The sequence below is a fragment of the Onychomys torridus genome, chromosome 8 (genome assembly GCF_903995425.1).
Source record: "Onychomys torridus chromosome 8, mOncTor1.1, whole genome shotgun sequence".
Taxonomy (NCBI): domain Eukaryota; kingdom Metazoa; phylum Chordata; class Mammalia; order Rodentia; family Cricetidae; genus Onychomys; species Onychomys torridus.
This window is the reverse complement of record NC_050450.1, coordinates 18,957,741-18,980,421: the sequence shown is the minus strand read 5'-3', so window position 1 is coordinate 18,980,421 and position 22,681 is coordinate 18,957,741. Positions and strand designations below refer to the sequence as shown.

Sequence of the window (22,681 nt, the reverse complement as noted above, 5' to 3'; positions counted from 1 at the left end):
GACCCTGGGAGTGGCTAAAGGACCAAAGGTCCTAGGTCCTGGCCTGGTAAAGGACCCTAGGCAGCAGATGTTCCCTCCCAGGGCCTATGGTACCCACCCTTGTTTTGAGTGTTGTGGCCAACCTTCTTACATATTCATGAGACATTAGGCGTGGGCATCATGGTTCACCTACCATATCTTGGTTTTGTCTGGACCCCTTGTATATCTTTCCTTTGCATCTCCAGGACTTGGTTCTTTAGGCCTCGAGGTCCTGAGGGAAACAGGAATCCCAAAGCTGCATCGTCGAAACAGGCAAGGCTGGGCACGATGGTGAGCCAGTTCAGGAAGCTCAGGTTCCCACTGATGATGAGGATTACCTGTGGGTGCAGACTTGCACTGTGGCACGCTTGGGAGCCAGAGCTGCCACCCTCTATGTATCTGTGCTGGGTGCCCACACTTCAGAAGCCCAGCACAGGCTCCAGAGGGACTTCTGAGCCCTCTTGTCACCCTCTCAGCTTGGGAGTACAAGCCTAGGTCCTCTCTAAATTTGCAGGTCCCACTGAGACTCCAGGTGCAGAGCTTTCTACAGGTGGGTATGGAACTCACACAGGAGTTGGCAAGCCCAGGAACAGCTGGGGGTGGTGGTGGTGGTGGTGGTGGTGGTGGTGGTGGTGGTGGTGGTGGTGGTGGTGGTGGTGGTGGTGGCAGCTTGACCTATCTGTGTGGTGGCCTGAGAGCCCTGGGCTTCCTGGGATATATCATGGCGGCAGCTCTGGCTAAGACAGGACTAGAAGCAGGCGCTTGAGGTACAGGTTTGCCTGCAGGTGGAGACATGAGAACCCAGGGGGAATGGGAGTTCACAGGAGACAATATAGTGACCCAGGGCTGAAGACAGTGACCACCACGGATGCCCTTGAGAGCTGGAGGACAGTGGCTGCTGGCCAGGAATCGCGGATGAGAGGAATAGATATGCATAGACTGGGGTGTCTGGCTTCAGCCCAGACCTTTAAACTGACTGAATGGGCACAGTGAGCAAATGGCAAAACATGCCTGTGCTGTGTACAGCTCAGGGCTCCAGGAAGGTTTACACCCATGTAGTCACATTAGCCAGACACCCCTACCCCCAACAGCCAGCACCCCTCAAACTCTGATGATGCTGGGCTCTCTTAAGCTTCACAGAATGGGAGCTGCAGGGTGGCTTCTAGGACATTATGGAGGGTCACCCTATAGCGACAACATCTACCTCAGAGTCCGTCCTTGTGCTCCTGTAAGTGGACACGACTTGTGCTGAGCCATGAGGTAGGTGGTTGGTGACCCTCTGACTGCTTCCTGGACGGCCCCAGGGTTTCCCGCTCCCACAGGTGGGGCTGAAGGCTGCCGCTCAATGTTATTAACAGATGGTGCTGCCACCTGGCTTGCAGCCTCAGGTTCAGGGCCTGCATTGATCGAGATACCGAGTGCTGCTGCTCAGGGGTGTCTAACCCTCTCCTCTCCCTCAACACCTGGGTGCCTCATTGCTGAGCATGAGCATTTCCTAGCATCCCTTGCTGGCTACATACCCCAACTCATGCCCCGCCCGCCTTTTTATTGGGTGGTTGGAAGGTTTATATTTTTTTCTTTTCTTTTTTTTCCCCAGAGCTGAGGATCGAACCCAGGGCCTTGTGCTTGCTAGGCAAGTGCTCTACCACTGAGCTAAATCCCCAACCCTGGTTTATATTTTCGCAGGGCACAGCCAGTGCTTTCTGTTCCATCTGAGAAGCCCCTGGCCAGTCCACAGTGAGACTTCTAGCAGTGCAGGGGCAGTTAGTTCTTCCCTCTCCTTTAGATACTCGCTGTGGATGGACACGACACAGTAGCTGGACAGGCAGTTCTATTTAGGTCTAGTATGACCCAGGGGGCAAAGAGGTGGAGTAGAGGGAGGGGTTCCCGGATAGGAAGGAGGCAGAGGAGGCAGCTCTGATTTCCCAGAGCTGGAGGGGATGTGAGAGGCTAGTTGAACCAAGCCTGGGAAGGCCAGGGAAGAGAGAGAGAGACTTGGGAAAGCTCCTGACCACCATCTCAGTATCAGGAGTGGTCTCTGGGCTGTGTACTGTCACTGGGATAATGACAGCCACAAAGCGGGACAGCTCAGAGTCCAAGCTCCCTTCTATTGACGAATGCAGGCTTGGGTTCACTAGGGTGCTGTGGTGGCCATTTAGGTGCCTGTGCAAAACCTCTGAGCATCCCTGTCTGTTCCTGGAAGCTGTACCAGCTCTGGCTCTGTTACCCTTTGTGGCTGGCCTGGTCTACAGAATAAAACCTCACTGGACAGCTGGACATTGCTTCCATATAGGTCTGTCCCTTCTTGAGGGCCAGGGAAAGAACCCAAGTGGTTCTAACTTCTCTCTTCTCTGGCTCTAGATTGACTGGATCATGAATTGCATCTCTTTCAGGCCAGAAGCTAGGGTCAGTGTGGCTGGTAAAGAGCAAACAGCCCAGCTCTTATCAACACGTGTTTCAAGGGCACGAAGGTCCAACATACTTGGCGAGAGAGTTCTTGAGGACTGCCTTTACCCTTTCCCACTTGCTTACACCTGTAAGGAGGCACATGCAGTCTCAATGTGCACCCTCATGGACCCTCTGCTCCTGCAGGGGCTGAAGCAGTTGAGACCTGTGCACAATGTTTATACTGTGACATGATCTACCCTTGATGGCAGGAGTGATCTCATAGGTCATCACCCTGAACTGGTTTCCCCTCATACACTGACCTACATAACACAGCTCTGTGTCCCCCAACCCCACTGCCCTCCTTAAATATCCACACATGAGGAAAAGGCTGGGAAGGAGACCCCAAGAGGCAAGCCATACCATCCCCTCAGTCTCTATGTGGCCTGCTCCATCAGGACACCATTCTATACAATCTAGCATCCAGATGTTCCCTTCCCTCAGCAAAAAAATGCATTGTTTCCAAGCACCTCACACACAGAAGGGCCATCAGGGGCAAACGTCTCACCCTGCCAGATGCAGAGTTCCCAGGTCCTGGTGTCCTCCACAGCACCCCAGGAGCCCAGCCCAGGATTCCCAGCCTCCACGGGCTAACCTGCACTCATGCCTTTCTGTGATCTGTGAACAAGGGGAACTAGAGGGACTGACTCCATTTCATATGGACAGGATGCCACATGCAGCTGCATCTTGCGGCTCTGCCATCTCCTGCTCAGCCTCATCTCTGTTCTTGAGTTGGGCGCCTGCTGTGCCCACTCTCACACATTCACTGTGTTCCATCTAAAATGTCATCCTGTCCACATGAAACTGAGTCCCAGAGTAGAGAACACGAACAAATCAGTCTCTCAAGTTCCCTTAGCTGGTGCCAACAATAAATGCACAGATCAAAGAAGCTCAGGAAATCACAACCAGGACAGACTTGAAGAAACCACACAGGTCCTGATCCAAAACCAGGGATAAGAGTGACAGTCAACTGCACGTCACATACAGGAGCAGAGACAAAGGTGTGGTCAACTGGAGTGACGTGTGATAGAGTGAGGGAAGGTGCCAGAAGAAGCTGTCAAGCAGCGAGGTGTGGTAGTGCGTGTTCCAGAACTCAGGAAGTAGAGGCAGGAGGGCTGCAGGTTCAAGGCTAGCCTCAGCTACATGATGAAGCCTATCTTCAGGGGCATCTCTAGGAAGAGCTAGAAACCTAGTGCAATGAAAACTCCCAGGAATCTATGAGGGTGACCCTAGCTAAGACTCCTAGAGGTGGGGGCTATGGAGCCTGAGCTGGCCATCTCCTGGAAGGCAGGCAAGACTTCTAATGGTGGGATTGGGATACCAACCCAGCCACAAAATATCTGTTCTACAATTTATCCTGCCTTCAAGATGTTCTGGGAAAGATGACATAGAAACTGTGGGAGGGTCAACCAATGACTGGTCCAGCTTGAGAGAGGGCTCACCCCTGAGAGCCAGGAAACAGGCAGGGTGCTCCAGAGACCTAGGATAGAACCAAATATGATTGGCAGAAAAAAAAGTCAATGAAATGACTCCAAATGATTTTCTGCTATACTCAGAGATTGATACCTAGCCAAATTGTCATCAGAGAGGCTTTACCCAGCAACTGATGAAACAGATGCAGACCCACAGGCAGACATCAGGTGGAGCTCAGGGATTTCTGTGGAAGACAGGGAGGAAGGATTGTAGGAGCCAGAGGAATCAAGATACCATGAGAAAAACCTCAGAATCAACTAACTTGGGCTCAGAGGGGGTGCAAGAGACAGAACCGACAACCAGGGAGCCTGCATGGGACCGACTTAGGCCCTCTGCATCTATGTTACAGTTGTGCAGCTTGGTCTTCTTGTGGGACTCCTAACAGTGGGAGCAGGGGCTGTCTCTGACTCTGTTGCTGGATTTTGGGACCCTTTCCGCATACAAGGGTGCCTCATCTAGCCTTAATAGAAGAGGGGGTGCCTAGTCTCACTGCAACTTGATATACCATGGCTGGCTGATAGCCATGTGAGGTCTGCCTTTTTCTGAAGAGAAATGGAGGAGGAGGAGGAGGAGGAGGAGGAGGAGGAGGAGGAGGAGGAGGAGGAGGGGATTTGGGAAGAGATTGGGATGGGGATGGGGGGGACTATAATCTGGATATATAAAAGTGAACAAATTAAAAAAGAAAAATGAGAGCTGGGTATGGTGGTGGGGTATGACCTTAATCCCAACACTGGAGAGGCAGAGGCAGGCGCAGGCGCAGGCAGAACTCTTGAGTTTGAGGTCAGCCTGCTCTACAAAGTGAGATCCTGTCTTTTTTTTTTTTTTTTTTTTTTTTTTTTTTTTTTAGTAAGAGATGCCCATCAAGAGAACTCTAATAAAGCTAAACAAAATAAAATGCTCTTCAGACAGAACCCGATTCCAATGTAAGCTTGGCACTATCCTGTACAAGTGCTGAAAAGGTGAAATGGGCATTAAGATGTAGTTCTCTGGGGTTTGGAGAAATGGCTCAGTGGTAAAGAGCACCTGTTGCTCTTGTAAAGGACCTAACTTTTCCCCAGAACCCACACTATGCGCCTTAAAATCTGCTGTAACTCTAGTTCCGGGAGATCTAACACCCAGTTCTGGACTCTGATATATGCACACACTCCCCCTTATATACATATTAAAAAGTCTTTAAAATTCTTTACAATAATAAAACAATGGCTATAAAAATTAGCTTGTAACACAGAACTTTTTGTTTTTGAGACAGGGTCTCTAGGCCCAGGTTGTTCTCAAACTCCCAACCCTCCTGTGCCAGCCCCAGTGCCAGGATTAAAGGGGTGTGCCACATGCCTGGCTTAGAACTGACTTTTGATCTAATAGAACAGTTATCACATGTGGGAGCCGACTGGGCTGGGGTGCATCTTGCTGGCTGATGAAGCATTGTTTCTGGGGTGTCTGTGCAGGTCCAGAAGAATGGTTTGAAAGCATCAGAAACACTAGCCAGGGGTTGGGGATTTAGCTCAGTGGTAGAGCGCTTGCCTAGCAAGCTCATGGCCCTGGGTTCGATCCTCAGCTAAAAAAAAAAAAAAAAACACCAGCCAGAGTTATGACTGCCCTGCCCAATGCATTGGGCATCACCCACCCACCAAGAGTCTGGAAAGAACCCAAGTGTCCAGGAAGGGCGTGGCTCCTCTCCCTATGATGGACGTCCACCTCCTGCTCTGGTCTGTGGGAGTTCCTGGTCTGTGAATGAAGCCAGGGTGAAGACTACTGGTTCCCATGGTTCTTGGTTCTTGAGCCTGGACTGAGACCAGACTACCAACCAGCCTTCTTGGGTTCCCAACTTGCAGGTGGCAGATCCTAAGACTGCCCCTGGTGCAACAGGCTGGGTTGCCACACCTCTCTAATCTGTGTGCCCTAATGGTTTCTCCTCTAGGGACCAAATTATATGATGGAAATGTGTGAACTGTACTGACTCCCATGCCGAGTACTTACACTGTACTTAAACTTACACTCCTGTGCCAAGAACCTCTCCTCTCAGCTTTCAGGGGCAGGGGCAGGCCTTTATTCCTTCCTTCCCCAATCATGGTTATTTCCATGGAAAGCAAGGCATAGAGAATTACTGTTGGGGCTCTCAGTGAATCCCAAGATACTGCCCAATGCTGCTGGAGGAAGGGCCTCAGGCGGCACCCAGCTACTGCAGAGGTCTCACAGCATCCCTTTGGGCTGTAGTTTTGGAATCTGTTGCCTTGAAAGCTCTAGTTAAGTACCTTCTTGGAGGAACAGCTGGCTCACATGACAGATGGTGACTTTGACTCCTCACCAGTCACCTCCTCAGACAATTCAAATCATTTCTAGCTTCTGAGCAGTGAGATTGCAACTCAAAGCCTTGAGGTGAGGGTATGGCTGACCACTCTGCAGAGATGACATGTCCACCTGTTGTCTGCCCCTGCTCCGGTGAGGCTGGGGTGATGTCCTGTGGCCATGAGCCAGGGGTCAGTGTGCCCATGGGCAGACTCGGCTATACTGCTGATGACCTAGAACCCCACATTGCGTGAGACCACCTCAGCTGCCTGACAGTTGTGGTTATACACCTGGGGAGCTCTGAATGACATAGCCCACCCTAGAGCTCATGGCCTTGTTGAAGGCTGCTGGCATGAACCTATTTTCAAAACTCCCTCCACTCAGTAGGAAATCCCAGAGAACTAAGCTCCATAGAGCCCACTTTGTATTTACTTGTTTTTGAAAAGCCTACAAAAGCAACTTAAGGAAGGAAGGGTTTGTCTCACAGTTCGAGGGCACACAGTCCATCGTGGAGGGGAAGCATGGCAGTGGGAACCTGAGGTGGCCAGTCACATTACAGCTGCAGCCAGGAAGCTGAGAGAGATGAATGTGGGTGCTCAGCTCCCTCTTCTCCCTCTCCCTATTTCATTCAGTCTGGGGCCCCAGTCCGTGGGATCGTAGGACCCATGCTCAGAGCAGTGGGTGTTCTCTCCTCAATAATCATCCTCTCTGAAACACCCTCACAGACCCACCCGATGGCGTGTCCCCTAGCGAGGATTCTAAATCCAGCCAAGGTGATGACATAGGTTAACCGTCCCCAGGTGAAATCCTGTTCCTAACAAAGCACTGTGGAGAGCCTGTGACACTTCGCCAGGTGGACAGATGGTGGCTGCGCTCAGGGGTCAGGCCAGCTCGGCCCACACAGTTCAGAATCCCCTCCCCGAACAGCCAGCTTGTTCAGTAAGACTGGAATTCATCAGGCAGCACATGGTCCAAGTGCTCCAAAGGGATCTTATCTTTCTTGTTTTCCCTCTAGCGTCACTACAGCCATCCCCTCTGAGGGAAATGAATCTCGTCACAGCCCATCTGTGTTTACCCCTGGCCAGCAGAGTCCTCAACGAACTCTCCGTGTGCTCTGCAGATGACCGGCTTGGAGCATGGCCCTGCGCTGTGCAGCGGGTAAGGCTTGGGACAGCAGAAGAAGATGAACGTGTGTTGGTGGAATTTAGCCCCAGAGAGGCTACAGCAGATGTCCCAGGCAGATGCAACATGACCCCAAAAGGAAGAGGGGGGGTTCTGGATGTCCCTGCTGGGCTTGCAGTTACCACAGAGGACACATGTTTGCAGGCTTCCCACTGGGGAGACAGGAGTTTCAGAGGACATGTATGTGGTCACAGGAACCTTCACATGTGCATGCTCCCAAGCCACCTGGGTAGCTCCACGTGGCCCTAACAGAGCAATCAACCTCAAAGCTGCCTCTCCCAAAACCCTCCCTTGCCTTCTCTCTGCTGAGTCTCAGGACCAACCCCACCTCCTTATGTTCCTTGGTGGCGACTGATACCATGGTGGGCCTCGGATGTCCTGACCTAGCTCAGCAGCGGAGGCTGACCATACCGCCCCTTCCGGGGTCATCCCCTCAAAGCTCTTCGGCCCTTCCCACGTGGATCCTGTGGCCTTGCGGGGATCCTAGGAGCAGCTGTGTAAACCGAGTGTGGGAGGAAGTGAGTGAACTCAAACTCTGCCTGGCCCACAGGAAGGAACACAGGAACCACTGGGTCAGGACACAGTGCAGCTCCACACCAGGCTGCACTCAGATGCCAGAGAGCGGCGGGTGCTGTGTGTTGGCCACAGCGCTGCATGGTAAAGAACTCATAGTCACTCCCAGTACCTTCCACAGGGGCTCTTGGGATGGTAAAGGCCATGCCTGCTGACCCCGACCCTATACTTAACTCTGCCTGGTAGGTGGGAAGAGTCTCAGCTGGATCTTGGGGATGTCAGACCAGTCCTGGGGAAAAGCCATAGCCCTGGATGTCTCCATTTTCTTCTGGACATGTTGTGGCCAGTTCCATGTTCTCTACCATTAGAGTCAGGTGGGAGCTGCTAGCCAGGGATCCCCCACTGACAGCAAATACTGGGGATGCCTTGCTGCCTCTGCAAGGGCTACAAGGAGTTAACAGCGGCTCAAGGCTGCAGCAACTCCTGAAGGGTGTGCTATAGGCTTCTTCATTTTTTAGGGTGTCCCACATGGGGGTTGTTGGGAGAAGCTTGCTTTACAGCTCCTTCTACACAGGAAGAAGAGACTCCTGAACCCCAGGAGACCCCAGATCCCAAGGCATCTGCTCTGCCTAGATGAGGACTCGTGACACCTGTCTCTGGTACCTACCTGTGCAGCTGAGGCACTGCAGACAGATTTGCCGGCATCATGGCAGCCCTGAACTCTGCAAAAATTTCCTGGTGCTCAGTGTGGGACACATGTGCCTGCCTTGGCCCTCCCTGAGGTTCTGGGTATTATTCTGGAAGGCCCACCCTAGGCACCAACTTCCTTACTAGGCCATACAGGCCCAGGAGCATCCCTATTCCCTACCCAACCTTACACACGGGCCAAGACAAGAAATGGAGACACACCCAAGGCTATGTATGGCTCTTCCTCAATGTCTAGTCCATCCAGCTGGACTGCAGAAGTCTGTCCTGCTTCTCAGACAGGGCGAGGTCTGGGTCAAGGGGCCAGTAGGGCACATCTTTTTGTCATCTCAAGATTGGCACTGTCTGTGGCCTCCAGAAGATGTGTGGGAAATATGCACTCCATGTAAATATCAGCTCGGAGAAGACAGGGGTAGTTAAGCTATAGGGAGGAGCCTCAAACACATGACTGGGAGAAGCTGGCTAGAGAGGACATTGTGGTTCCAAATCCAAGATGCTTGGGAAAGACTGAGGCCAGGGGTCAAGTTGGAGGAAGAGGGAGCAGCGCTCCCATGACTCTCAGGGTAGGGAAGAGGTCTGGATGGCAGGGATGGTGCATAAACATTCTCCACTGTCCAAACCCAAAGAACGCTCTGTGGACCTTGGTGAGTTACGGGTCACCACTGCACCACCACCTTGCACCCCATCAGTGTGATGTGCTCGTAGTGGGGATGTGGGGCACAAAGGAATTGTCTATAATCTCTGCATAGCTTCTAGAGTATCCCGATTAAAATACAAAACAAAAAGGAGCCAACATATTGGAGCACCGAGAGCTGGTGGACAGGTAGGAGCCAGAGGTGATTTAGCAGCCAACGGTCACTGAGGCAAAGGTGCCAGTGAGACTCAAACATCTGCTCACAGTCCTGATTTAAACACAGCCCTGCACAGAGAGAAAGGACACAGAGGGAGACAGGCTCACGGATCTAAACTCTGCACCAGGAGAAGGTGCTGTCCCCTCTCCCCTTTGCCTTAATAAGTTTGAAAACAGGTGAAACTGACAGGTTTACTCCCAGAAATAAGGTGACTGCCAAAGCTGCCTTGAGAAGGATGTCCCACAGCCACAGGCTAGGCCACGGCAAAAGTCTCAGAGCTTTGCTTAGAAGCACACCCAGCACTGCCCAGGCTCTTGAGAATAGGCTGCCTGGGTCTCCATGGACCTTCAGAGAGAGAGGGAGGGGATAGTCTCTAGAGTGTGGGGCAATGAATCCCGACAGGGAATCCACACTGGGCCCACGGTATGCTGGAAAACTACAGACAGGTCTCTCTCACTGATAACCATGCAAAATCTAAAACAAAACATTGGCAAATTAGCCCCAGCAATATATTAAAATATCTCCAGCACGACCACGCTGAGTTTATTCTAGAATATGAAACCAGATCAACCAGAGCAGCAGTAATGTAATTCTCTTCATTAACATATTGAAGGGGAAACCCTGCGACCTCTCCTGACTGATGGGGGAACATGTCAGCCGCGGTCAGCATCCATTCATGCCTGAGAATGGAAAAGCAAAACCACAAGGTGGGCCCGGCCTGGTGGTGCGGGGCTATCACCTCCCAGTGGCTGGGGAGGCTGAGGAAGGAGGAGCAAGTTCAAGGGCAGCCTGGACAACTTACTGAGACTCTGATTCAAAAGGCAGAAAGAGAGTGAGGTGTAGAGGCCCATGTCCGTAACATCAGCTCTCAGGAAGTAGAGGCAGAAGGACCACCACAAGTTCTAGGTTAGTCAGGACTACATGGCAAGACCCTGTCTTAACCAACTCACCCAAATTCCTGGTAGACTGTCGTTGACATGTAGAAAGACACAACATTTTAGGGTTGGATTCAAGAACAGACAGAGTGTCTATGTGGGGCTGAGGTGTGCCTGAGCAAGGCCCGTGTTGCTGCCCACAGGCAGCTTTCTGAGGGTAACCAGACACCGCCACAGGCTCATGGAAGCTGGGAAGGGGACCCGGGAATCCAGCCTGGATCAGATGGAGTGGGGCCCCTGCAGGGGATGAGATGGAGCTGGCGAGACCTCTCCCCATGGCCCTGGGGTGAACACAGAAAGAAGCAGGCTGCTGTCTTCTGTAGACACATGGGGACCCCAAGTGGTGGCACCTTGGCACAGCCTACCTGGAAAAGGATCTGCAGCACCCCGTGAAGAATGCACATCCGGCGCCCCAGGAACAGGAAGAAAGGTACGAGGAGTTCTAGGAAGTGGTTGCTGAGTGTCTCAAAGTGATGGAACCACCAGGGTGACCTGTGCAGGTAGTAGGCCATCGGGTTGGGCACTGGCTGAGTCTGTGGGGACAGAAAGGGGCTTTTGAATTACCAACATTGGCTGGGTAGGGTGGTACTGCCCCGGCTATGGAGAAACCATCTCTTCTTTAGCCCTGTGCATGTGCAACTGGCCCCGCCCACTGGGGCTGGAGGACTTCCGTGGGCAGGCTATTTTCGAAGCAAAAGCAAGGGGTTTTTTTGGGTTGTTGTTCTGTTTTAAACCCTCGCTATCTGTAGGCAAAAGTGTAAACTCTAGTTGAAGGAGACATCTTTAAACACTTGTGAACAGATGAAGTATCGAAAGATTCAACAACCTGCCTGCTGCCCACACCAGAGGAACTGTGGGCGGCAGCTGCCTGGGGCTCATGGCTCACTGAGTTGCCAATAGCCTGCCACGGGCACTCACAGTCCACCTCAAGTCTCCCACCCACTGCCGGGCTCCACTGCCCTGGGGTCCCTTTGCCCTCTCAGGGGCTCCTGCAGATCCATGGGGGCTTGTGACACAGGAGATGGGCTTGCGCACAGGGAACTGGAGTCAGGGGATAAGGGTCACAGTAGCAGTGTCCCTGAATAAGCAGGAGCAGGAAGTAAAGGGAGGTGGAGAGGGGACTGAAGTGGTGCTCAGAGGACAGAGCTTGGTACTTCGCCTCTTCCTAGGCACAGTCCCCTTGCGAGTTCACCTTGGGTCACTTCAAGAACCTACTTGTCAACTCACCACCCCATCTTCATAGGTGTGGAGCCCCTGCCAGAAGGATGCCAGAAGGACACCTCTCCCCAAGCACCCAGCTCCTACATGTGCCCCGCTCCACCCCAGGCAGGGCCCCTGCTACTTGAACCATCCATGTAATCACAAGAAAAATAAACAGCTTAGTAGGACAGGACAGAAGCCAAGCTTTTCATTTAAGGATGCTTCAGGCCACCCTCAACCTAGCTGTGTGTGTGTGTGTGTGTTGGAGGGGGGAATCACCTCCTCTCTTTAACTGTTTGCCAACAGAATAAGTAACTGGTCTAAGTAAAGTGACCCCATAGCCCTGTGCCAGGAGACAGAGGTCATTGCAAGATCTCTGCCAGATCCACCCTTCTCTGCAGCTGGAGACCCTTTACTCTCTCCCAGATTCACCACTCCCACAGGACCAGAAGACGAAACTCACTTGGCTTGCTGCCCCCACCCTGGGCTGCTGCAGCCCTTGTCACTGTCCCCTGATGGGCAGATTCTGAGAATGAGGGTCAACTTCCACATCCCCTGGACTTGGAGACTGTGTCCCAACTGGAGGCACCGTTTGCAGAGTCTAAGGATGGAGCAGTGCAGACTTCGCCCAGCACTGGACTGCCACAGCCTGGTGAACATGGCCGCATACACACTGGCACACTTGTACAGGACTGGCGAAGATGCCACCTGAGGCCGGTAAGTCACAGTGCCTGCAAAGTCACTGTGCTTCACATTTGCACACTGTCCATCAGCTTGCACGACAATGTACTACAAAGAGTGGAACACTGAGGCAGTGACCTCCGCTCAGCCAGGGGTCTACACAAACTCAGTGAGGCAGTTGCTAGGGAACTAGGAATTGGATTCTACAGGAAGAAGCCCCCTACCGCAGTCCTTGTGGTTTCCCATACTAGAAAAAAATGAGAGAAATGATGCAGAAGGCAGAGTTAGCGCACAATGCTGCTGGCCTTCCTGACGAGGTGGGCCACTCTTTTCTGAATGCCGCACCACAAGGGAGGGCTGCAGCCTCTCTGCTTACTATGCCGAGGACAAGGCTCATCTCTGTTTGCACGAAAGCTGGGAGTGGGTAAGTGTGACTGTGGTGGGGGTGGCAACATTGCACCCCATAGAGCAGAGAGAGCACGGAGAGCCGCTGACACCGCAGCCCTGCCGGAGGCCCAGCGTAGTCCAGACCTTGGGCCACAGTTTACACCTAGGCTCTACACAGAGACCATCTTAAGTAAGAAAAACACCAGGAGGCACAGGGGGTGAAGGTGCCTAGCTGGGGATCCTGAGGGTGGCACATCTTGGGGAGATACAGGTCTGTGTTGTTCTTGCATGGGTCCCTGCTGAGAATGGCCAAAGAACAGAACAGTCTGCCTCCTCCCTCAGAGACAGAAGATCACAGGCTTGGGGGGTGGGGTGGGGCCTGTGAAGGGAAGACCTGATTGCCATCTGGAGGACAAATTTCTTACAACTCTCGAGTGTCACATGTTGACTTGATCACTGAGACTTTGCCCTGCCACAGCCTTCACTATTGGCCAATCTCTGGCCATCTGTGTACTGGCCCCACCTGGAGCTCACAGGAAGTTGGTCCATGTGTGCCTTCGGCAGGTCCAAACCTCAGAGTCTAGGTTGTTATGGGTACGTAGCCTCTTACACCTGAATACTGCGTACCAGTATTCAGAATGTGGAGGCGACAGTGCCAAGCTCATCTCTGAAATGACTCATACTGCTGGGGAGGCCTCAGCACAGACAAGGCCGCCATGTTCCAGGACAGAGCAGACCAGCAGCCTACAGCTCATGGTGATTGGCTCTTGGAGACCGAGACCCACCATGGTGGGCGCCTCTGGGCAGGGGTGGAAGGTCTGGAAGCTCTGCCATGGGCCTCCTTACCGTGCTGAGCACTGGCTGCTGGCTGCTTCCCACATCTGACTGGGGGTGAAGAGGAGGAGATACAAGCAGTAGAGGCACTCACCTAAGGATGACCACTGGGATGACCAAAGCACTGTGGGCCAGACGAGGCCACCGGGCTTTCTCTGTGGTACAGATTACCACAGGGGATATCTACCAGCAGATGTGCAACTGATCATCTGAGAAGGGAGTCTGTGTCCTCTCTCCTCAAGCCCCAGCTGGCCACTGGACTTGTCTTCACCAAAAGAACACAGACAAGAGATTTCTCATGGCCGGAAGAAGCTAGGTTCACAAGGACACCCTACTGTGAGACAAGCCACCTCCATATGAGGAAGGCCACACATTGTGAGGAAGGTCATTCTGCTGTGAGGAAGGTTACCCCGCTCTGAGGAATATCATTTCCGTGTGACAAGGGTCTCCCTCCTGTAAGGAAGGCCACCTCCATATGAGGAAGTTCACTCTGCTGTATGCAGGTCATGCTGCTGTGTGGACAGCCACAAGGTGTAGCACTGATGTTCGGAGGGCTAGTGGAGACCCCGGCACACTGCGCTGGCCTTCACCTGATGTGTGGGTAGCCCTGCCCTACACAGTGTAAAACAGAGCCTCCAAGAACCTGGAACATCACATCACAGGACCCTGGGAGGAAAAAAGAAAGATCCCTTCAAATTCAAAAGTTTCTGTGGCGGCAGCAGATTTACGACCCCACTTTGTTTTCTGTATGAGGAACAGACGTGTATTTTAAAAGCCATCATTAGTCTAAAAGCAGCATTATGGGAACCGTGGCTTGTGATCCCATGTTTCGTTTTTGCGTAACTCGAGACTAACACATTTATAATACTGTTAGCGCAAACTTCGGCTTCAAACATATACAGGCGTAATTCCGAGGCATCAACAACTGAGGACAGGACAGGGAAGCACGGGAGCAGAGCGCTCACGAGCGTGCTACTGCGTGAGGCGAGGCTGGTATAAACCACTTCAGCACGTTCTGTATAATTCCCATGGAAACTGCAAAGCGATACAGAAATCACACAAAAGCTAACAGGCAAAGAATTTACATTTACACCATTAAGAAGGCACGTGACGGGCTGATCAGCAGAAGAGTCTGAAGAGGAAACGGGTATGTGTATGAAGACAGCGGTGGAGACTGAGAGGGAGCCGCACAAAGAAAACTGAAGAGAAATAAAGCACCAGGAGCCCGAGGGACAACTTTAGGCGGCATCACACATGGTAATCTGATCCCCAGACGAGGGTATGTGAAACATTTTTCAAATGTGAGGAAACCTGAAAACCCATAAATGCACAAAACCGTCAGCAGACCTGAGGCATAAGAAGCAGGAAGAAAATGACACCCCCTAATCAAACTGTTCAAGATTCGTGATAAAAAAAAATCTCAAGGCCAACAGAATGAAGACGTGTTACAGAGAAGCAGACACGGATTCCTCCTGGGGAATGACGCAAGCGAGGAGATACAGAACACCCTTAGGGCACTAGCCTGTCGGCCTAGAGTTCTGAACTCAAGGGGAAATAAAGACGGCATCATGCAGCAGCGTGCTGAGAGAGTCCATAAGCCACGCTATGGGAAGGTGAAGAAAACTGGGAGCTACAAGAAAAGTCGAGTCTGTGAGCCTACTGATAAGCTCAGGGGCTGCGCCCTACTTTAGTTATCTTTCAAAACTATTTTATTAAGCTAAGCGGTGGTGGTGCATTCCTTTAATCCTACAGCTTGGGAGGCAGAGGCAGCTGGATCTCTGCGTTTGAGGCCAATCTGGTCTATAGAGTGAGTTCCAGGACAGCCAGGGATATACAGAGAAACCCTGTCTTGAAAAACAACAACAAAAAACAAAACCATAACTATTTTATTATTATTATTATTATTTGTGTGTGTGTGTGTGTGTGTGTGTGTGTGTGAAGTATACATGTGAAGGTCAGAGGATTACATTTCTGGAGTCAGTTCTCTCCTTCCACTGGGGCTTTGGGGATTGAACTCAGATTGTCAGGCTTGTTGGGCAAGTGCTTTTACCTGCTGGGCCATCTCACTGGCCCTTAATGAAATATCTTTAGAAGAAGTGAACATCAAACAACATACATCTCACAATGTATAAAAGCATTGATAGTGGCAGCGGGCAGTGGGGCGCTGGTGGTAGATTTCTGTCAAGGTCGTTCACAAGTTTTAAATTAGTATCACTTGAAGGTGAACTGAGGTGGACACTCATCCATTATGTCTTATACATGCACGTATGTGAGTGTGTGTGCGCGCGCACATACATATGCCTGTGCACAGAGCACGTGTATAAATTCTAAAATAACCACAGAAATAAATAACAGAGAGTGACACAAAGTTAGAGCTAATAAGCCAGACAATGAATAAAGAACCAAATGAGCACAGAGTTAGAGTTATAGCTGGTAAAAAAGGAAGGAGAGAACAGCCACGAAAATATTCGGTGAACCCGCAAAAAGTCAAACAAATATGAAAAAAGGGGGTAAAGAATAGATGGTAGGAAGAGAAAACCAACAGTGAGGTGACAGACAGACGTGGAATGGTGGCCTAAACACTGGGTTCAAAGCAGAATCTGTCAGACTGGGTAACCAAATCAGACCCGGCTACATGCTGCCCACGAGCAGTGACTCCAAATGTGAGGACATATGCAGGCCAAGAGGTAAGGGGGAAGAGCCACCACAAAGGCACCTGTCACGGGCAAGCTGGAGCACAGTGGGGGACAAAGCAGAGGGAACACGGGAAAGCTCTGGGAAGAAGAGGCTGTTGACATCTGCGAGCACACCAGCACCAACACTTATGCCCTGAGCAACACAGCTCCAAACACACCAAGCAAAGGGGAGGGACCTACATATGCTTATGGGCATCCAGTTTTAACTGGAGATTTCTCTCTCTCTCTCTCTCTCTCTCTCTCTCTCTCTCGCGCGCGCGCGCGTGTGTGTGCATGTGCACCCATATTTGATACCAGCAGAGAATTGGGAAGTGTACAGAGGAGTTGGGAAACACTACCAACCAATCAAGCCATGCCATCTTGACGACTGCTGTCTTACACAGACTCTGATGCTCAAGTGGAATGCCCAACAAGATGAACCAAACACTGGGTCACTAAAGGGATTTTTTTAAAAACAAACAAGTTTTAGAAGACTCAAGGTGTGTAAAGCATTCTCCCTGACAGTAAAGGAATTAAATGAGAAACCAATAGAAGAAAGATATGTGGAAAATTCTCACATAGTTTGAAGTGTAATTGCACACTTGTAGCTTGGCTTTGCATTCCAGTGTGTATTACATCACTTAATTTTCACAGCCACCTGGGATAGTGTCACCAAGTCAGAGGGGCAGTCTGGCTGTTCCTGTCCTTACCTCTGCCATGACAGCAGTGGCTCCAAGACCTTATACCCGCTTGTCTTTGGTGCCTTGTCCCTTATGCAAAGGGTGGAAATCATCATAGAAGGTAACTTGGAGATGCAAGGCCACCACTCCTGGATCCTGGTCTGGTGGCTTGTCCTTCTTAGTGACACGGGGCACAGGCCTGACTCTGCAGCTGAAGAAACTACTCTGAGGTTGGAGCCCAGCCAGGCTGTGCCTGGGGCCCTGACAAGTACAGGCCCAGGACACATACAAAACAATTCCTTCCAAGTCAAGGGAACTGCCAGTGGGCAAGCATATAAGCCAGAGCAACCAGGCCACTGAATGCAACAGTTAACTTCCATGAAGTTAACATTTACAGCTTTCGTGGGGAATGTTCAACCTTGGTACAAATGATTCCCAGATCAGTGGGCCCCTAAATTGCAGGGCATTCAGTGACCCTCATCCAATTACAGCCCAAGACAACTGATAGTGTGTGTCTCCCAGTTGCAATTAGAAGCAGGATCTGATGGCTGGAGCCCCACACTGGGTGAGTTCTGGAAGCAGGAGGAAAGGTGGAGCTGGACTGTGGTGTCGAGTTTGTGGGAGCAACTCCAGCCACAGGCCCCGCACATGTGTGTCTGTGTGAGCTCTGAGGGATGGATGAGAGATGCTGGTCACAGAAGCCCGGGAGGCAGCCAGGCCAGTGGGTGCTGGCCTGCAACCAGCAGCCCCAAGTACAGGGCCTTCCTGGGCCTTGGGCGAGGATGAAGAGGAGTGGGCCGGGCAGCCAGGAGGCTGAGTGGCAGATGTCTGAGGCTATGCCGAGATGGTCTGACAGGGACTCATGCCATGCATCCTCAGCTCCCCTCACGTGTGGTAGCTCCAGGAGCAACACAGGCGTTTGCTCCTACGAGAGCTGCAGGCAATGGGCTCTTGCACCAAGGATGTACCAAGGTGGCATAAATCAAGTGCAAAGGGTTGTTCCATATTACAGACGATGGCTCCCTGTGAGTCTGTGGCCCACAGCCTGGCTCATGAGGGAAGTGGCTTCTCTTGATCAGGTATCCATCCAGTCATGGACCGCCACTTGGGAGTTTGGCAAGGGAAATAGTGTAGTGCTGACCAGCAGGCGAAAACAGATGCTGAATAGGTACCAAGAAGATGTGCTAAGTAGAAGAACTGAGAGCCCAGAGCCCCGACCTCCCAGTGGAGCAGGAACCTTTCTCCAGTGGACACCCTACAGTCAGCCAGAATCCACGAGCTCATGGGGGCCTAGGCCTGTGGCCAGGAGGCTGAGCTCTTTGGATGGAAACCCAGTGGGTGTTCCTGTGGCTCTTGGGGACTGAGGCATACAGTCTCACCAAGCCTGAGCTCTTAGAGGGCTGCTATCATGTCTTGAGGAAAAAGGATGAGGTGGAGAGATAGCATGAAATCCCTGCAAATCTCCAGCAACAGAATTAAACTTATCCTCCTAAACGTGTGTGATACCTGTCTTCAGATGACAGCCTTTCCCATCTCAATGCCTGTCACGGCTGAGGCAGTGGTTCTTTTTTTTTTTTTTTTCTTCCGTGTAGTTTTGGTGCCTGTCCTGGATCTCACTCTGTAGACCAGGCTGGCCTTGAACTCACAGAGACCCGCCTGGCTCTCCTCCCAAGTGCTGGGATTAAAGGCGTGTGCCACCGCTGCCTGGCGAGGCAGTGGTCCTTAAGGGCTGACACCACCATTCAAAATGCTTTACGTTTACTTATTTAATGTGTGTGCACATGCGGACGCCATAGTGCACGTGGAGATCAGAGGACAAGCTGAGGAAGTCTGTTCTTTCTATGTGGGTTCTGAGGATTGAACGCAAGTGGTCAGACTTGGTGTTAAGCACCTTTACCCACTGGACGGTAACTTCTATAACTCGGGCTTTTGAAATGCTCTGTGGTGTAGCTATCTTACGATGTTGCTTCCTGAACTCTTGGGAGCAGCAGTTTGTTTAAAAGAATGGAAGGGATGACTTGGGCCTTCACGTGCCCACTGGGCTTTGCCAGGGACAGGCCAGTCTATGGCTCCCAACGCCTTTGAGAGCACCTACCGTGTGCTGAAAGACCAAGATGACAGTGGGCCCTGTGTGGAGGGAGTGGCCAGTGTGGAGACACACCCACCCTTAAACCACTGTTCAGGTCAAGAGGAAACATCAACCCAGGGGGAGACAGTCTCAGCCCAGCTGACCATGTGCTCCTATGGGGGGGGCAGCCTTATCTGACGGGAGCCCTCCCCATTCCTCAGTTACAGCTGACCAGCAGGCTTCCAGGCTGTGGAGGTATTCTGTGTGAGAGGTAGCACCCTCAGATCCTTCCTTCCCATGGTGCACTCCTCCCAACTCATTCTGAGGGACTGGCAGATGGCATCTTCAGGCTGGGCTGCCCCAGCTCCCAGTGCCGGGGAAGCATCTGAGACACATGCCCACATAAGTACTTGGCACCCTAGGGATTAGTGCTATCCTTGCTGCAACCTGGGGCCATCGTTCCCATCTTTAGAGATAGGAAACCTACACAGGAAATGAAACCTCCTACTCTCAAGAGAGAGAAAGGAGAAACTATAGCAATGCTAAACAAAGCTGCCTGTGGGCACAGACTCCGTTCCTACTTAGAGAAATGGAGGAGCAGGAAGAAAGCCACAGAGCCCAGGTCCTCGGGCTTATGCCGCAGGCTGCCCACCACCTACATCAGGTACACTGCCTGAATATACATGTGAATATACAGGCATGTTACAGAACACATATGTAGACATGCAGGGATGTGCACCAACACACCCACGGGCTCTGCCCGGCCTGCCAGTTCCCAGGCATAATCATGGCACCCGCGTTGTGCTGACCATGGTGGAGGAGACATCAGTTGCTCCTACCACGGGCTTGACACTCTACTTACAAAGAAGTATCGCTGCACAAAGGCTTCCTTTGTGCATGCCGAGGCTGCAGGGCTTCACCAATAATAGGAGCTGAAAGTGATTTATTTCCCTGGATTAAAGGTCAGCTCAGCAGAGCAACAGTGCAGACTTCTATTACCTCATTCATGTTGCCCTGAGCAAGGCAGGGGAAGTAGGGGAGAGAGAGAGAGAAAACGAGGAGGGGTGAGCAGAGACAGGCAGACAGAGCAAGAGGGAGAGACAGATAAAGGGGAAGAGGGGGAATGAGAAAGAGGAAGAGAGAAAAAAGGGAGAGAATACATGGGGGGGGGGCGGAGGGAGAGGGAGAGAGGCCAGCACAGTCCTCTATGGGTAACCGTGTGCAGGCCAGAACATCTTCCAACAGCTGAGTGAACCACAAGGTTCCATCCTTGCTAAGATTTAGCTGGGAAGCTGTAGGGTGAAGCTTTTTCTATAAGGGACACACCCAACTCCAGGTCTGAATGTGGGAAATGGAGGCATTCTGCTGTTGAAAGGTTTGGGTGCATTCACGCTGGTGAGGTGAATACCCAAATGTGATTGTACTCCCTGAGTGACACACAGCTGCTCTGAGTGATCCGTGTTTATGCCTCCACCAGCCAAGTGCTGCAGGCCATGGCATCTCACAGCATCCTCTGGATGCTGCACACAGTGGACTGTGACTGTCATGCTGTGGGCAGGGTCCTGAGCTTCTTGGCAGCATTTCCAGATGGTGCTCCAGCAGAGGGCATGCTCGGGGAGGCTGTTTGTGTGGCTCTATGACACCAACATGGAGCTGAGCTCCAGGGGCCTGCACAACAGTGATCAGTGGTCACAGCAGGCACTTTGTGTGAGCCATATTTGAGGATAGCCCTGCAGTAACCAGCAGGACCCAGGGACTCACCAGTCTCTTCCAGGCTATAGAACACAGGACCTGTGAAGTCACATGGTATATCCTCCTGCCTGCCAGGGACAGGGTGTCTGATATCAAGCAGAGCATGTAGAGAATTTCATAGGTGGTATGGCTGCTGGTGGGCTGGGCTTGGAGCTTTCATGATATGGAAAGAACATTGAGATCACCAGCTTAGGGTCCTTTTAACCTTATAACAGTGTGTGAGTGACAGATGCTCAGTAGAAACCATCCCCTGGCAGTTTCCTGGGCTGGTCATGAGTGATAGGATCCTCTCTAATGTTGTGAAGGTGAACTACAGTGCATGGTCAGCTGTGACACCCAGCTGTGCTATGTGTAAGGCTGGTGGTAATCCTATGCTTCCAATAGGACATGGCCCTGTTATAGTCAAGGAACATCTATACTTGGCCTTTGTCTAAATTCGGGGCCCACAGCTCCTGAAACCCCTAGAATGGGTGGCACTGGTGGTATCCACCTTCTGTTATCCACCAGAAATCCATGCTGATGATGCCACTCCTGCATGAGGTTGGTCACAGAGATTCCTGCCATGAGTTTTCTGCTCACCAGACCCCAGGGTCAGTGCTGGAGCTGGCTATGACTACCAGACCCGACAGCAAGTTCTTTAGCTATGCCCACAGAGTGAATCAGGTCAGCATGCTCAAGCCAGGATGCTGAAGCTTCAGGAGGGAACCAGAGAGACCATGTATCTTCCCTTTAGCCTTTCCCAAATGTTTACTTTATAATAAACAGAATCTCAATAAAACATCCCATGAGTTCTTTCTGTGAGCTGATCTAACATGCCATTTGACTGAACATGGCCATGGGAACCCAAGCTTATAGCCAAAGTGAACAGAGGGTATAGACCACCTGGGACATGACAGCTGTCTGATGTGGGGCTGTCTCTGGACGCAGTTAGGTTGAGACTATGGTCTCTCAGAGCTCGAGGGCTACAGTTTAATGCATCCATAAGCACTGATTCCATAAGGCCTGGCCTTAGCACTGACACTGGCCTAGCTCACATGCATAGCTGCAGTCTCTCTGCTGTCCATGTCTCTGCAGGGATGAGATGGAGGACCTACCCTTGATGTTTCTGCCTGAATCCAGCTAGGCCTTCCTTCCCCAGTCTGAACTGTTGCCTGTTAACTGTAGTGCCAAAAACACAGGTGTAGATACCCACGTGGACAGTCGTCATAAACTGTGTAAGTTCTAACCATAAAGCTGGCCTATGTTCAGCTGGATGCCAACTATGGAACCTGAGAAAACACAGCTCTGAGACAAGGCACTATGTGGTAGCCACTGGGAAGAGGCTGTTCTGTTGGGAGGGCCTTCTCCCTATTATACCCTCTCATCACAGCCCAGGTCAGTTGGGTCTGGCTCTGTTCCAAGGCCAGCCACCTCCAGCTCTGGCCTACATGCCAGCAGCCCCCTCATTGATGCTGGGCCCTTGACAGGCATCCTCTGCTTCTCCTCAAGTGTACTATGTCATGCCTGGGCTAATCCTTAACCAGGAAGAATTGGGTTTGGGGGAATTTCTAGCATCTCTAGGCTAGCTAGTGGCATACCCTGTCCACTGGCCATGCATGGACAGAACACCAGTCTGTCATCCTGACCCATAAGATAAAAGGATTACTTTCCCCCACCTGGCCTATCATACTCCAAAGCAGCCATTAGGCTCAGGAACCTTCACAACTGACCTTCACCAGTCAGAGTGCAGCAGTGGCCATGGGGCTTCTATGGATGTGATGTGATCCCTGCCTCATATGTGCTTGGCCGGCCCTGGGGAAGGGGACAGGGAACTGAGATGCTTCAGCTCTTGAGTGGGCCGGGGTTTATAATGAGATGCATGATACAGGATGTACAGGCTCCAGCATGTGGTTGTTCTGCAGAACAGGCCTCCCGTGGCTTTGTGTCAAGGAGACACTGATGCATCAGCTCCCTATGAACTCTGAATACAGATAGTTCCTGAACTTGCCAGTGCTAA

General features: G+C 51.7%; 1 protein-coding gene across 3 annotated transcripts in view; it reads right to left on the bottom strand.

Moving 5' to 3' along the window:
• Window positions 1-22,681, bottom strand: part of Lmf1 (lipase maturation factor 1) — an 89,438-nt gene that overhangs the window by 5,045 nt on the left and 61,712 nt on the right. For 2 of the 3 annotated variants that reach the window (XM_036196386.1, XM_036196384.1), the window contains exons 6-7: window positions 10,774-10,941; window positions 173-356 (exon numbers count right to left, since the gene is read on the bottom strand). In XM_036196386.1, the coding sequence (XP_036052279.1) occupies window positions 173-356; window positions 10,774-10,941 (352 nt within the window). The remainder of the gene's footprint in view (window positions 1-172; window positions 357-10,773; window positions 10,942-22,681) is intronic. The other variant, XM_036196385.1, reaches the window with a different exon arrangement.